This window comes from Schistocerca nitens, chromosome 1 (genome assembly GCF_023898315.1).
Source record: "Schistocerca nitens isolate TAMUIC-IGC-003100 chromosome 1, iqSchNite1.1, whole genome shotgun sequence".
In the NCBI taxonomy this organism is placed as follows: domain Eukaryota; kingdom Metazoa; phylum Arthropoda; class Insecta; order Orthoptera; family Acrididae; genus Schistocerca; species Schistocerca nitens.
Genome location: NC_064614.1, coordinates 776,684,084 through 776,697,596, shown reverse-complemented (window position 1 = coordinate 776,697,596; position 13,513 = coordinate 776,684,084). Strand labels below are relative to the sequence as shown.

Genomic DNA, 13,513 nt, shown 5'->3' with positions numbered 1-13,513 from the left:
GAAGATCTGTAGTTCTTGCAGCTATGAGGGATGCGGCAGGTCTATAATGGCCCTGACAAGACTTCCCATGGGCCTGACACCCTGCCACAAGATGGGGTGGCCCACGTACTTGAGAGATGGTTGGAAAAATTTAGTCTTTTGCAGATTGCAATGCAGACTTGCAGCCTGGAGTTTTTGAAAAAGGGCTCAGAGATTGTGCAGGTGGTTGCTCATAATACATCCAGTAATGACAGTATAATCCTTGCAGTTGAAACAGGGTGGAATAGTAGATGTGACCTGTTCCAGGTAGTGTTGAAAATTTAAGGGGCACTTGCCACCCCAAACATCAACCATTGCTATTGATACAGGCCAAAAGGTGTACTAGGAACTATGATACACTTAAACTCGTCATCCAGGGGTAATTAGTGATATGATATGATTCATAATGATCAAGTTTGGAGAAGAATTGACCTCCTGCGAGATGTGTGAACAGTTCATTCAGATTTGGCAACGGGTACATGTTGATCACAGACCGTGAATTTGTGGTGACCTTAAAATAGCTGCGAAGTCAGAATTTACCAGAGGATTTCTTCATGAGGACGAGAGTGGCCCATTCACTAGAGGATAAGACAACAGCAACCCTGGGAGTGTAGTGTTATACGAATCTGCCTAGCATGAGAAAATCTAGAACGAGCCGAATGCTTCAATACCATGTGGGCTTGAAAGTCAGTGGTCATTCCACAAAGATATCCTGAAATTCTGAGCACAGAGATTCCTATTATTGACAGAGGACTTTGGCTGGTAGCGACTGCATGGATTACGTGACTGAAAAAGCAAAGGTCTGAAAGGCATCTTTCCATAAAAAGTTTTGCTGGTCTAGCTTCATGGAAGACAGTAAAGATAACAGGCCAAGTTACTGATTTATAGGTAACTTCAGCCGTGAATTGGCCAAGCAAAGGGATTTGCTGTTTACAGTAACCCTGGAGGTCCCTGTTTATTGGTGACAGTGGTGGAGAGCCGAGGTCTGAATCTGTTTGGGCACTAAGCAAGGAAACTGCCATGCCGGTTTCTACCTGCAGGTGCAGTTGTTGCAAAAGAACCAAAACCTTGATAAAATGCTTGTTGGAATCCTTTTCAGGAACAGGCCCTGATGATGATACTTCCTGGATATCCATATCCATGTTCTCTGTTGCTGTGTTCTGTGCAGTTGAGTGGCAGACCACCACAATGTGGCCCTTTTTTTTATCACTGATGAGAGGTGGTCCAATTACAGCAGCAGGGAGCGGCAACTTGAACAGTATTTATGTGCCGTGTGGAAGCCATCAGGTCAGCTGGCTTGCACCTTTGCTACGTCATCTTCCCCAGATGCAGTGGACGCAGCTGGGCCACACTGTACCGCTGTGATATCACACCAGGCTTCCAGTTGCCGACCAGTGGTGTGTGAGTTGTCATATGATTGGTCAGTTGGAAAAACCTCTTCAAGGGGGAGGGTTCTCTGATTGGAGAACCCATTGCTGGAATGGAATTCCTTATCCAGGGCGTAGCAGATGATAACATTGCAAACATCAGCCAGATGCAGATGTCTGTCCAGTTTCAGTGGAAACCTCTCAGCCTGCAAGATCCAGGCAGTCACAGAGGGTGGGATTATTGGTAATTTGGAGTTCCAATGTTAGGTGCATTATGGGGCCCCTTATGGACATGGCTGCCAAGAAGGGGAAGAAACCCAGTGTGCACTCCGTGTGCATACTGGGTGGAGCCATTCCAGACGTGGAAAGGGTCCTTCCAGATGCCATGAAGAGCCTTGGGCGCAACCAGCTGCAGGTGGTGGCTCACGTCAGTACTAATGATTTGTGTCGCTTTGGATTGGAAGAGATTCTCTATGGTTTCAGGCAGCTCACAGAAGTGGTAAAAGCTGCCAGTCTTGCTTGCGAGATGAAAGCAGAGCTCACAACAAAATGCAGCATAGCCGACAGGACTGATTGTGGACCTCTGGTACAGAGCCGAGTGGAAGGCCTGAACCGGAGACTCAGACAATCTAGGCTGCAGTTTCTTTAACTTGCACCATAGGATGGTTGGGTTTCGGGTTCTGCTGAATATGTCAGGAGTCCACTACACGTAGGAGGTGGCTACACAGGTAGGAGGGGCTCTGTGTCATAGACTGGGCAGTTTTTTAGGTTAGAGAGTCTTGGGGGAAAACGCAAAAAGGGTTCCAGTCTCAGAGGATACAGACTGAACACAGGAGAAATGTAGATACAGGAACCTTCGGTATACCAGCTGTAAATTGTCGTAGCTGTGTTGGGAAGCACCAAACCTCCAAGCGCTAATAGAGAGCACTGATGTTCAAAGCATTATAGGTATAGCCGGAGATAAGTTCAGCCGAAATTTTTGTGAAGAACATAACGGTGTTCCGAAAGGATAGGCTAACACAGTTGGTGGTGGTGTGTTCGTTGCTGTTGGGAGTAATTTATCTTGTTGCAAAACTGAAGTAGATAGTTCCTCTGGGTTGATATGGACAGAGCTCATTCTTGGCAACTGGAATAAAATAATAACTGGACCCTTTTACCAAACTCCCAATTCAGATGTTATAGTTGCTGAAAGATTCAAAGAGAACTTGAGTTTAATTTCAAACACGTACCCGACTCATACAATTATAGTTTGTGGTGACTTTAATTTACCCTTGATATGTTGGTGAAAATACATCTTTAAATCCAGAGATTCACATAAAATATCATCCAAAATTGTGCTAAATGTATTCTCTGAAAATTATTTTGAGCAATTAGTTCTTGAGGCCATGCAAATAGCGGTTGTGAAAACACACTTGACCCCTCAGCAATAAATAATCCTGAGCTAATAACAAGCATCAAAACGGATACAGGGATTAGTGAACACTTGGTTGTCATAGTGAGATTCAATATTGTAACCCCCAAAACCTAGAAGAATAAAGGAAAAATATACCTACTCAAAAAATCAGATAAAAATTCACTTCATGGCTTCCTGAAGACAATCTCCATTTCTCGAAATTAACAATGCAAGTGTAGACCAGATATGGCTTGAATTCAAAGAAATAGCATTGGAAGCAGTTCAGAGATTTACTCCAAATAAATTAACAAATGACGAAACTGATCCTCCATGGTACACAAAACTGGCCAGAACACTGTTGCAGAAACAATGAAAAAAGCATGCCAAGTTTAAGTGGGTGCAAAATCTCTAAGATTGGCAATCTTTTACAGAAGCTCGAAATTTAGGGCAGACTTCATTATGACATGCTTATAACTGGTTCCACAATGAAACTTTGTCTCGAACCTGCCAGAAAATCCAGACTGATTCTGTTCGTATGTAAAGTATGCTAGTGGGAAGTGCCTTCTCTGAGCAATAAAAATGGAAATACTATCGACGACAATGCTGTCAAAGCAGAGTTACTAAACACAGCCTTCAGAAATTGCTTCACCAAAGAAGATGAAGTAAATATTCCAGAATTCAAATCAAGAACAGCTGCCAACATGAGTAACATAGAAGTAGATATTCTGAGTAGTGAAACAACTTAAACCACTTAACAAAAGCAAGTCTTCCGGTCCAGCCTGTATACTGGTTAGGTTCCTTTCAGAGTATGCTGATACAATAGCTCCATACTTAGACTGGAAAGTTGCACAGATCACACCAATATTCAAGAAAGGTAGTTGGAGGAATCCACTAAATTATAGGCCCAGATCATTAATGTCATTGTGCAGTAGGGTTTTGGAACACTTATTGTATTCGAACATTACAAATTATCTAGCTTTCTACTCACACGAAGTGTTTAGTGCTATTCACAAGGGATTTCAAATTGATTCAATATTTCTAGATTTCCAGAAGGCTTTTGACACTGTACCACACAAGCGGCTTTTAGTGAAATTGTGTGCATGGATTTCAAATTGATTCCATATTTCTAGATTTCCAGAAGGCTTTTGACACTGTACCACACAAGCGGCTTTTTAGTGAAATTGTGTGCATATGGAATATCATCTCAGTTATGTGACTGGATTCATGATTTCCTGTCAGAGAGGTCACAGTTCATAGTAACTGATGGAAAATCATTGAGTAAAACATAAGTGATTTCTGACATTCACCAAGGCATTGTTATAGGCTCTTTGCTATTCCTTATGTATGTAAACAATTTAGGAGACAGTCTGAGCAGCAATCCTAGGTTGTTTGCAGATGATGCTGTCATTTATCGATTAGTAAAATCATCAGAAGGTCAAAACAAATTGCATAACAATTTAGAAAAGATATCTGTTTGGTGCAAAAATTGGCGATTGACCATAAGTAATGTAATGTGTGAGGGCATCCACATGAGTGCTAAAAGGAATCCGTCAAACTTTGGTTACACAATAAATCAGCCAAATATAAAGTCCGTAAATTCAACTAAATACCTAGGGTTTGGGGTGGACATAATTAAAATTAAGGTGTTTTTCTTTTCGGTAGTTTATTCTCACAAAATTTCATTCACCGACTTTCTCCTCCAAATGTGAAAATATTTTGTTGACACTGACCCATATAGGGAGAAACGATCATCATAATAAAATAAAGGAAATCAGAACTCGCACAGAAAGATATAGGTGTTGGTTTTTTTTACGCTTGATAAGACTGACATGGATGCTTCTTGCATCGGTAGGATTTGACTCTAGGTACCATGATGTGCATGCAGTGGTGAAAATAGGAAGACACAATGAACATGCGTTGTCAAATGACAATGAGGAAGGTTCCTGCAACTGAGCCAACTGCTGCAACACTTAATACAAGGTGATAGAAATCCATAACGATAACCATGCCAAACATGCATCTGCATCTGTAATGTGGAAGGTGTGGAAACGTTGCTTCCCAATCTTCCACTGCCTCAGCAAACAGCAGGAACAAAGGAGGAAACAGACCCGCAGATACAGGTTGAGAGATGAATGCTGGCAGAGCCTGTTGCATGACTGTGGTGAGAGCTTTCTTTTGTTGCACCAATGTTTGAAGCAGAGACTCCATGACATGATAAATATGATAAGCAACTGCAGAATGGAAAACACATGCAAATATGACCCTACATGTCACCAATGTGTTCTAACCTCAATAACACGCAGACAATGATGGCCACAACTTGTGTAAAGGGATGTAGCATCTGTGGTGACAAGACACAAACATCCCACATACCCATCTACATCTACATCTATACTCCGCGAGCCACCTTACGGTGTGTGGCGGAGGGTACTTATTGTACCACTATCTGATCCCCCCTTCCCTGTTCCATTCACGAATTGTGCGTGGGAAGAACGACTGCTTGTAAGTCTCCGTATTTGCTCTAATTTCTCGGATCTTTTCGTTGTGATCATTACGCGAGATATATGTGGGCGGTAGTAATATGTTGCCCATCTCTTCCCGGAATGTGCTCTCTCGTAATTTCGATAATAAACCTCTCCGTATTGCGTAACGCCTTTCTTGAAGTGTCCGCCACTGGAGCTTGTTCAGCATCTCCGTAACGCTCTCGCGCTGACTAAATGTCCCCATGACGAATCGCGCTGCTTTTCGCTGGATCATGTCTATCTCTTCTATTAATCCAACCTGGTAAGGGTCCCATACTGATGAGCAATACTCAAGAATCGGACGAACAAGCGTTTTGTAAGCTACTTCTTTCGTCGATGAGTCACATTTTCTTAGAATTCTTCCTATGAATCTCAACCTGGCGCCTGCTTTTCCCACTATTTGTTTTATGTGATCATTCCACTTCAGATCGCTCCGGATAGTAACTCCTAAGTATTTTACGGTCTCTCTGCCCTTGAACACTACCTCTCCCAACGCCCACCCAAAGATCTTCCAAAAATCTCATTCCTTATCACACTTAACAACTTCTTCCTCACCCATAATTACTTCACTTTTGAAGGCCAGACCTACAAACAAATCAGGAGAACGGCCATGGGAATCAGGATGGCTCTGTCCTACGCCAACCTCTTCATGGACCGCATGGAAGAGGCTTTCCTGAAGACCCAACAGCTGCTTCCCCTGGCTTGGTATACGTTTATAGATGACATCTTTGTGGTCTGGACTCATGGTGAAGAAACACTCCTTAATTTCCTCCATAACCTCAACTCCTTTTCGAATCTGAATTTCCCCTGGTCCTTCTCCAAAACCCAAGCCACCTTCCTGGATGTTGACCTTCATCTTGTTGAAGCTCTGTCCACATCAAACCCATAAACAAACAACAGTACCCTCACGTTGATAGCTGCCATCCATTCCACATCAAATGCTCCCTTCCCTACAGCCTAGGTATTCGTGGCAAACATATCTGCTCCAGTGACAAATCCCTCAACAATTGCACCAATAACTTGACCAGTGCTTTCCTCTCCCGCAACTATCCTGCAGACCTTGTCCACAAACAGATCTCCTAAGCAATACATTCCTCCCCATCCAACAACAATGTTCCTACCCCCAGACCACACAGAAGCATCCCCCTTGTCACCCAATATTATCCTGTCCGCAGCTCGTGGTCTTGCGGTAGCGTTCTCGCTTCCGGCGCATGGGGTCCCGGGTTCGATTCCCGGTGGGGTCAGGGGTTTTCTCTGCCTCGTGATGACTGGCTGTTGTGTGTTCATCATTGACTCGCAAGTTGCCGAAGTGGCGTCAACTAAAAAGGACTTGCAATATGGCGGCCGAACTTCCCCGCATGGGGCCTCCCAGCCAACAATGCCATATGATCATTTCATTTCATCCTGGTCTCGAATACATCAACAAATTACTCTGCCAGGGATATGACTTTCTCAGGTCAAGCCCTGAAATGAGATCATCTCTTGACAATATTCTCCCCACACCACCCAGAGTTGCCTTTCGTTGCCCCCTAACCTCCGTAACATCCTTGTCAAACCCTACAATATTCCCAGGCCACCTTCTGTATCCAGCAGTTCCTACCCCTGTAACCCACCCCACTGCAAAACCTGCCCCCTGCATCCCCCCACAACCACCTACTCCAGTCCCGCTACTGGTAAAACACACACAATCCAAGGCAGGGCCACATGTGAAACAAAACATGTCATTTATCAGCTGACATGCCTGCACTGCACAGCCTTTCACATTGGTATGACGACAACTAAACTCGCTGAGCGCATGAATGGGCACAGACGTAGTCTGCCTATGAGATGTCCAATACCCAGTAGTGGAGCATGCCCTCCAGCATAATTCTAGGGACCTAGGAACCTGCTACACCATACATACCGTTTGGCTTCTCCCACCCAACACCAGTCCCTCAGATCTGCGGAAATGGGAACTTGCACTCCAGCACATCCTTTCATCCCGCCATCCCCCTGGACTGAACCTACGTTAACCAACCTCACTCCCATTTACTCTTCAGTCTTCTCCTCTTTCCCTTTCCTCTTTAGCCATTCATGCATCTTTTCATCCTACATAGTTATGTTTATATTTATACTGTATACCTTTTTACTTCTGTATGCATCCTCTTTGGTTTGAAGCTGTCACAGTACTCACAGTAGAATATCTTTGGCTTCCCTCTGACACCCATGCCCCCATCTTTCCTACCTTCCCTGTTTACCTTTCTCCTGTTGCTTCATAACCTGGTTTGTGAGTAACTGAATCCACTTTCCCTTCTTCCCCCTTTTTTCCCCTCTCTCCTCTCTGACGAAGGAACAAAGTTCCGAAAGCTAGGATACGTTAATTTTCTGTCGTGTTTTGTGTATCTATTGGCTGTACTGAGCTGAGGTAAGTACTGGCCAGCCCCTCTATCTCTTTGTTAGTATTTGTTTCACATCTTTATATGAGATAAAGTAAATTCTTATTTCTGATTATCAGAACAAATTTCACATTTTTGGATAGAGTTGATTTTAACTGTGTGTCTCAGACCAAGATAGAAAATTATAAGCGGAACAGTTATTGTGATGTCCCACTTAGTAGCTGCAAAAGGATGATTTAGGAATGCACAGCAAACCAATGATGAACCTGGGAAGCAGAAATCTCCCTAGTTACTTTCAGTATTAGTTCAGGAAATAGAATTATATCTTTGTGTAAACAAGTGTGATAACAGAGGATTTCAGTTGTGTCTGTATCTGGTACATGAGAACAGTAGATGACTCACTTCTCCTTCCTCATTTAATAAATCAAATTAGGGAGAGTCCTTCAATCCTATTTGGAGCAACTAACAGATGGGTTGGGGATTTGTCAAGATTTCAGCATGTGTGCGTAATAGTTGTTATGAATTGTCTACCCATATTCCAATTAGTAAACCCAGGGGATAGTGCTATTTTAAGCTCAGATAGCCACATTGTATTCCTTTTGACATCTTGGTCAAATCCCATTGTGTCTGCCAGCTGCTTCTCATTTTTTCATTGATTAAGCTCAGAATATCTTGATAATTCCAATTCCAAAGAAAGCAGTTGCCAATAGGTGTGAAAATTATCCAACTATCAGTTTAATAGGTCATGACTGCAAAATATTGACACCAGTTCTTTGCAGAACGGAAAATGTGGTAGAAGCCAACTTCGGAGGAGATTAGTTTGGACTGTGGAGAAATGTAGGAACACGCGATTCAGTACTGACCCTACAACTTACCTTACAAGACAGGTGAATGAAAGGCAAACCAATGTTTGTAATATTTGTAGACTTAGAGAAAGCTTTTGACAATGTTGACTGGAATACTCTCTTCAAAATTCTAAAGGTAGTGGGGGTAAAAAACAGGGGGCGAAAGGCTATTTACGACTTCTACAGAAACCAGACAGCAATTATAAGAGTTGAGGGGCATGAAAGGGAAGCAGTGGTTGAGAAAGGAGTGAGGCATGGTTGTAGCCTATCCCAGATGTTGTTCAGTTTGTACACTCAACAAGCATTAAAGGAAATCAAAGAAAAATTTGGAGTAGGAATTAAAGTTCAGATAAAAGAAATAAATACTGTTATCTGCCAATGATATTGTAATTCTGTCAGAGACAGCAAAGGACTTGAAAGAGTAGTTGAACAGAATGGATATTGTCTTGAAAGGGAGGATATATGATGAACATCAACAAAAGCAAAACAAGGATAATGGAATGTAGTCGAATTAAATCAGGTGATTCTAACTGAATTAGATTAAGAAACAAGACACTTCTAGTAGTAGATGGGTTTTGTTATTTGTGCAGCAAAATAACTGATGATTGTTGAATTATAGAGGATATAAAATGCGGACTGGCAATGGCAAGAAAAACATTTCTGATGAAGAGAAATTTGTTAACTTTGAATATAGATTTAAGTGTTAGGACGTCTTTTATGAAGGTATTTGTGTGGAGTGTAGCCATGTACGGCAGTGAAATGTGGACAACAAACAGATTATATGAAAAGAGCATAGAAGCTTTCAAAATATGGTGCTAACAATGTTGAAGATTATATAGGTAGACTCTCATAACTAATGAGGATGAGACAAGAAATTTGTGGCACAAGAGGGTTTGATTGATAGGACACATTCTGAAATGTCAAGGGATCACCAATTTACCCTTGGAGGGAAGTGTGGGGGGAGGAGGAGGAGGAGGGGGAGAGGGGTACAAATGGTAGAGGGAGACCAAGAAATAAATACAGTAAGCAGATTCAGAAGGATGTTGGAGATGAAGAGGCTCGCACAGGGTAGAGTAGCATGGAGAGCTGCATCAAATCAGACTTTGCGCTGTAGACCACATTGACAAACATCATGGTAAGGAAATGCATCTTCATATTTTCATGGCACAAATACTGATCCATAAAATTTCAGACGTGCAGCTGCTTAAATTTGACTTCTTCTTCTAATATTTCGGCTGAACGCCATCCAGCCAAAATATTATTAGAAGAATTCAAATTTATGCGGCTGCATGCCCAAAATTTTATGGATCATTGTGGTAAGGAAGTCTATCTTTTGGATTTCGCTTAAGTTTATTGCTTGCTTTTCTAAGCTGTCTACTATTTTATTATGAAATATGCCACTGTTCCTTGGAATCCACAAGAAATTTGTTACTGTTCCTGCTTGCTTATTTGTAACAAATTCTTTAATAGTGTCTATAATTATAGGCAACACACCTATGTTTCATACTGCTTTGTCTGCAAGATCTGTTGAATTTTACTGCTTCTCAATCTGCGATGGCTTCCAAATAATAGATTGTTGTCTCTTAGCTAGAGAATATAGGGCTTGATAATTTTGTGCACGGTTGTGTATTGCACATCATGTCACTGTCGATGGTCTTGTATCCATCTTTATAAGTCTTTATTGAATTCAGGAAAATAGTATTGAGTGAAATGTTGATTTCATTCTTCAAATTTGGAGAATCCTTGTACTGTACATGTTATTAAAGCGTAGTGTATTTTCTTCTCAGAAGCTGAATGGGGTTAGAAATTCTGGTAAGACATTGTACTTCTGTATTTCATTTTCATATGAGGTCCATGAAGGGACCGGTCGGTAGGACATGTTCTGAGGCATCAAGGGATCACAAATTTAGCATTGGAGGGCAGCGTGGAGGGTAAAAATCATAGAGGGAGACCAAGAGATGAATACAATAAGCAGATTCAGAAGGATGTAGGCTGCAGTAAGTACTGGGAGATGAAGAAGCTTGCACAGGATAGAGTAGCATGGAGAGCTGCATCAAACCAGTCTCAGGACTGAAGACAACAACAACAACATGAGGTCCAACATTCAAGAGCTTTCATGATTACTGGCTGTATTTTATTTCCAGAGAAATAGTTAAATTTTTTGGTGTCTGGCCTACATTTCATTGTGTGATTAATGAGAGGGTGTCCTGTCTGAGATTTGCTACAAAATGACGTTAGTCACAAGTTTTTCTCTTGTTTCCTTTGTTTGTACCAGTACATACAATAACATACCTGAAACTTAGCTGGCAAAAATAATAAATATTAGTGAAATAGTTATAAAGTGAAATTTATAGGAGTATAAATATAGTATAAATATAGTTATAAAGTGAAATTTCATTGAAAATCTTTAGAACATAACATTATAAATTTGAACATTCTGCAGTTTTTGGTGGATGGTCTTTTCCCATGTCTTACAATCTAAAAATTTAAAAATGTTCATCAGTGTTAATACAATATTACCAGATACATCATCAAGACAGTGCTGAGACATAACCAAAATTCATTCCATTCCCATTACTTTTGTCTTATTTGTTCAACATAAACTAATTTGGCAGCTGAGCTGAGAACTGAACTAGTTTATACCTTTCACATACAGGAACATGTTTTATAGTCAAAACAGAATAACATAATTCATTCTCTTGAAAATTAAGTTTGAGAAAGCCATGAATAACTCAGAGATATATCTCCAAGTGACCAAACAAATAAAACTGCAATTTATTCATTCATTCATCACTAAACACATTTTGTTGCTTGTGGGAGAAAAAGGTCTCACTCATGTAATTATCAGGCGTAACACTATTCCATATAGATTTATTCTTATGACCTTCTATTTATCAAGCAGCAGTGCAGCTATTTCCATTTTCCCCCCTGAAGACATGTTAAAGGAATGTCTGAGCTTCACTTCATAGACTATATACAATTAATCATTATGGAGAACACGACTAAAACTGATTCCTGTGAGACACCAGTACACTGTCAGCAACAATCAAACAGGAGAAAGATGAAGAATTATTTGGACTGATGAAACTTAATCCTCTCAGAATAAATTAAACCTTTTCATTACTTGTATTTGTTTGTAATTTTGCATATTATTCTTTTCAGTATCCAAACAGTATAAAGTTACTTGAATATAAGCCAGGATTTGCAGTACGGGGGCTTCATTATGATATAGAAAAAGGTCTACTGCTGAAGATTGACTCATTCCTCCAGATACAACTAGGCAGTGTGTATCGTGGCTTATCTCCTGTGTCAGATGATGAAGTTCTGAAATTATATAAGAATCGAATTATTCCTTTAGCCTATGTAGAACCAAGGAACTATCAGGTACTTTAATCTTATTTTTAGAGCCTTGGCTTATAACTTATTGTTAGAGCTGCTTTTTGACATTATTTGTTATAAGGTGTCCATGTCATCAACAGGTCATGCTAGATAAATTTCAAATTAACAAAAAAATGTAAGTAATTAATACATTTTGTATTTTTCAGGCTGATATTAAAACAAAAATGGTTCAGTTAGCTGACTTATTTTCTGTGCCAGAAATGGGACTACTATGTGATGTTGCAGAACATTTTGAGAAACATCATATTGATTATCACCCTGAAATTCTCTTCAGGGATGTCAAGGTATTTACCTTTCTTTCTCTGTCTCTTAATTGCAGAGGCTTTTTTTAAATGTTTTCTTTTCTCTCATAGGGAGTAGGAAGCATGTAACACATGAAAATTACAGGAAAAGATTCAAATCATTAGCTATGGCATTGACAAATTACATTGAGTTCCTCTCCTTAATCCCATCATCTTGCCCTTACATTTACTGCAGGATTGCCTGTTGTCTTCTCCTTCTACTATTGTTTCATCATGATTTCTGAATTTTCAAGATGAGTTGCTCTTAATGTTGGCATACATAATTTTGGTGCCATGTAAATACTCTGCAGAGATGAACAGAATTTCCATATTAGTAACACTGCACCAACAATAACATATAAGTATAACGAAACACATACATCTGTATGCACTGTAACTGTTCACTGGGTGTGTTTGACATGGTTTTCACACCATTGGAAATACCATTTTTTACCATGATATGATGATTTCAAAATGTGTCTTTGCTTGAAAATTAGTCATCGATTGAATAAAAAAAAGTAAAATTTTCAACTTTTGAGTGGTTTTTCATTGTACCGATTAACAAAAGTTACTGAACTGCAGCTGCTCCAGCATGATGGAAGTTTGTAAATAACATTTAAAGCAGACTGTAAGTGTGTATGTATTGATTTCATCCAAATTTGGCACACAAACAGCAAAAATTTCACAGGTATCAGCACTGTGGGGTTTCTAACCTCCTATTTCCAATAGGAGTGGAGATTCGACAAACACGTGTTTTCAGCTCCTGGCATTTAGGCTGTCTTGCAGGACAGGTGTGTTATGTGGGAATCATTATGCTTTGCAGGGCAGCCTACACGTTAGGGGCAAAAATGTTTTGTAGCCCCTGATGTGCAGGCTGTCTGGCACGATAAGTATGTTGTGGCAGTAGTATCAGCCTGCTGTATTGACGTACTTTGCAGGGCTATATGTGTGGATGGGCATGTCCAATGCTATCTCCTAGTGATTGGAGAAATCCTACCATGGCAGTTCTCACATTGGTCGGGTTTCTATTATATCTAAATCTTGGTCGACTTTTCCTGTTTCTTATGTAATATATCCTCGTAACTCAATAGTTAATTCCTGTAATGTCAGAGTATTGTTCAGTACACCTTGCTCTAGATTTGCCAGTTGTGCAGTATCCCATTCCATAGTCGCCTATTTGCTGTTGGTTATCTCTTGTACTTGTCCCATTGTGTTGTTTAGTTCCCTGATATCATCAGTATCAACTGTTCTGAATGCTGTCTTCAGTATACTCCAACCTGAATTTAGCCATCACATCTTCTGATGCAACTACA

The 13,513-nt window shown here is 40.5% G+C and overlaps 1 protein-coding gene across 3 annotated transcripts in view; it reads left to right on the top strand.

The window, feature by feature from the left end:
- The window catches only part of LOC126261714 (5'-nucleotidase domain-containing protein 3), a 149,102-nt gene that overhangs the window by 23,747 nt on the left and 111,842 nt on the right, over positions 1-13,513 (top strand). For all 3 annotated transcript variants that reach the window (XM_049958563.1, XM_049958564.1, XM_049958565.1), the window contains exons 3-4: positions 11,683-11,904; positions 12,066-12,203. In XM_049958563.1, coding sequence (XP_049814520.1) covers positions 11,683-11,904; positions 12,066-12,203 — 360 coding nt within the window. The remainder of the gene's footprint in view (positions 1-11,682; positions 11,905-12,065; positions 12,204-13,513) is intronic.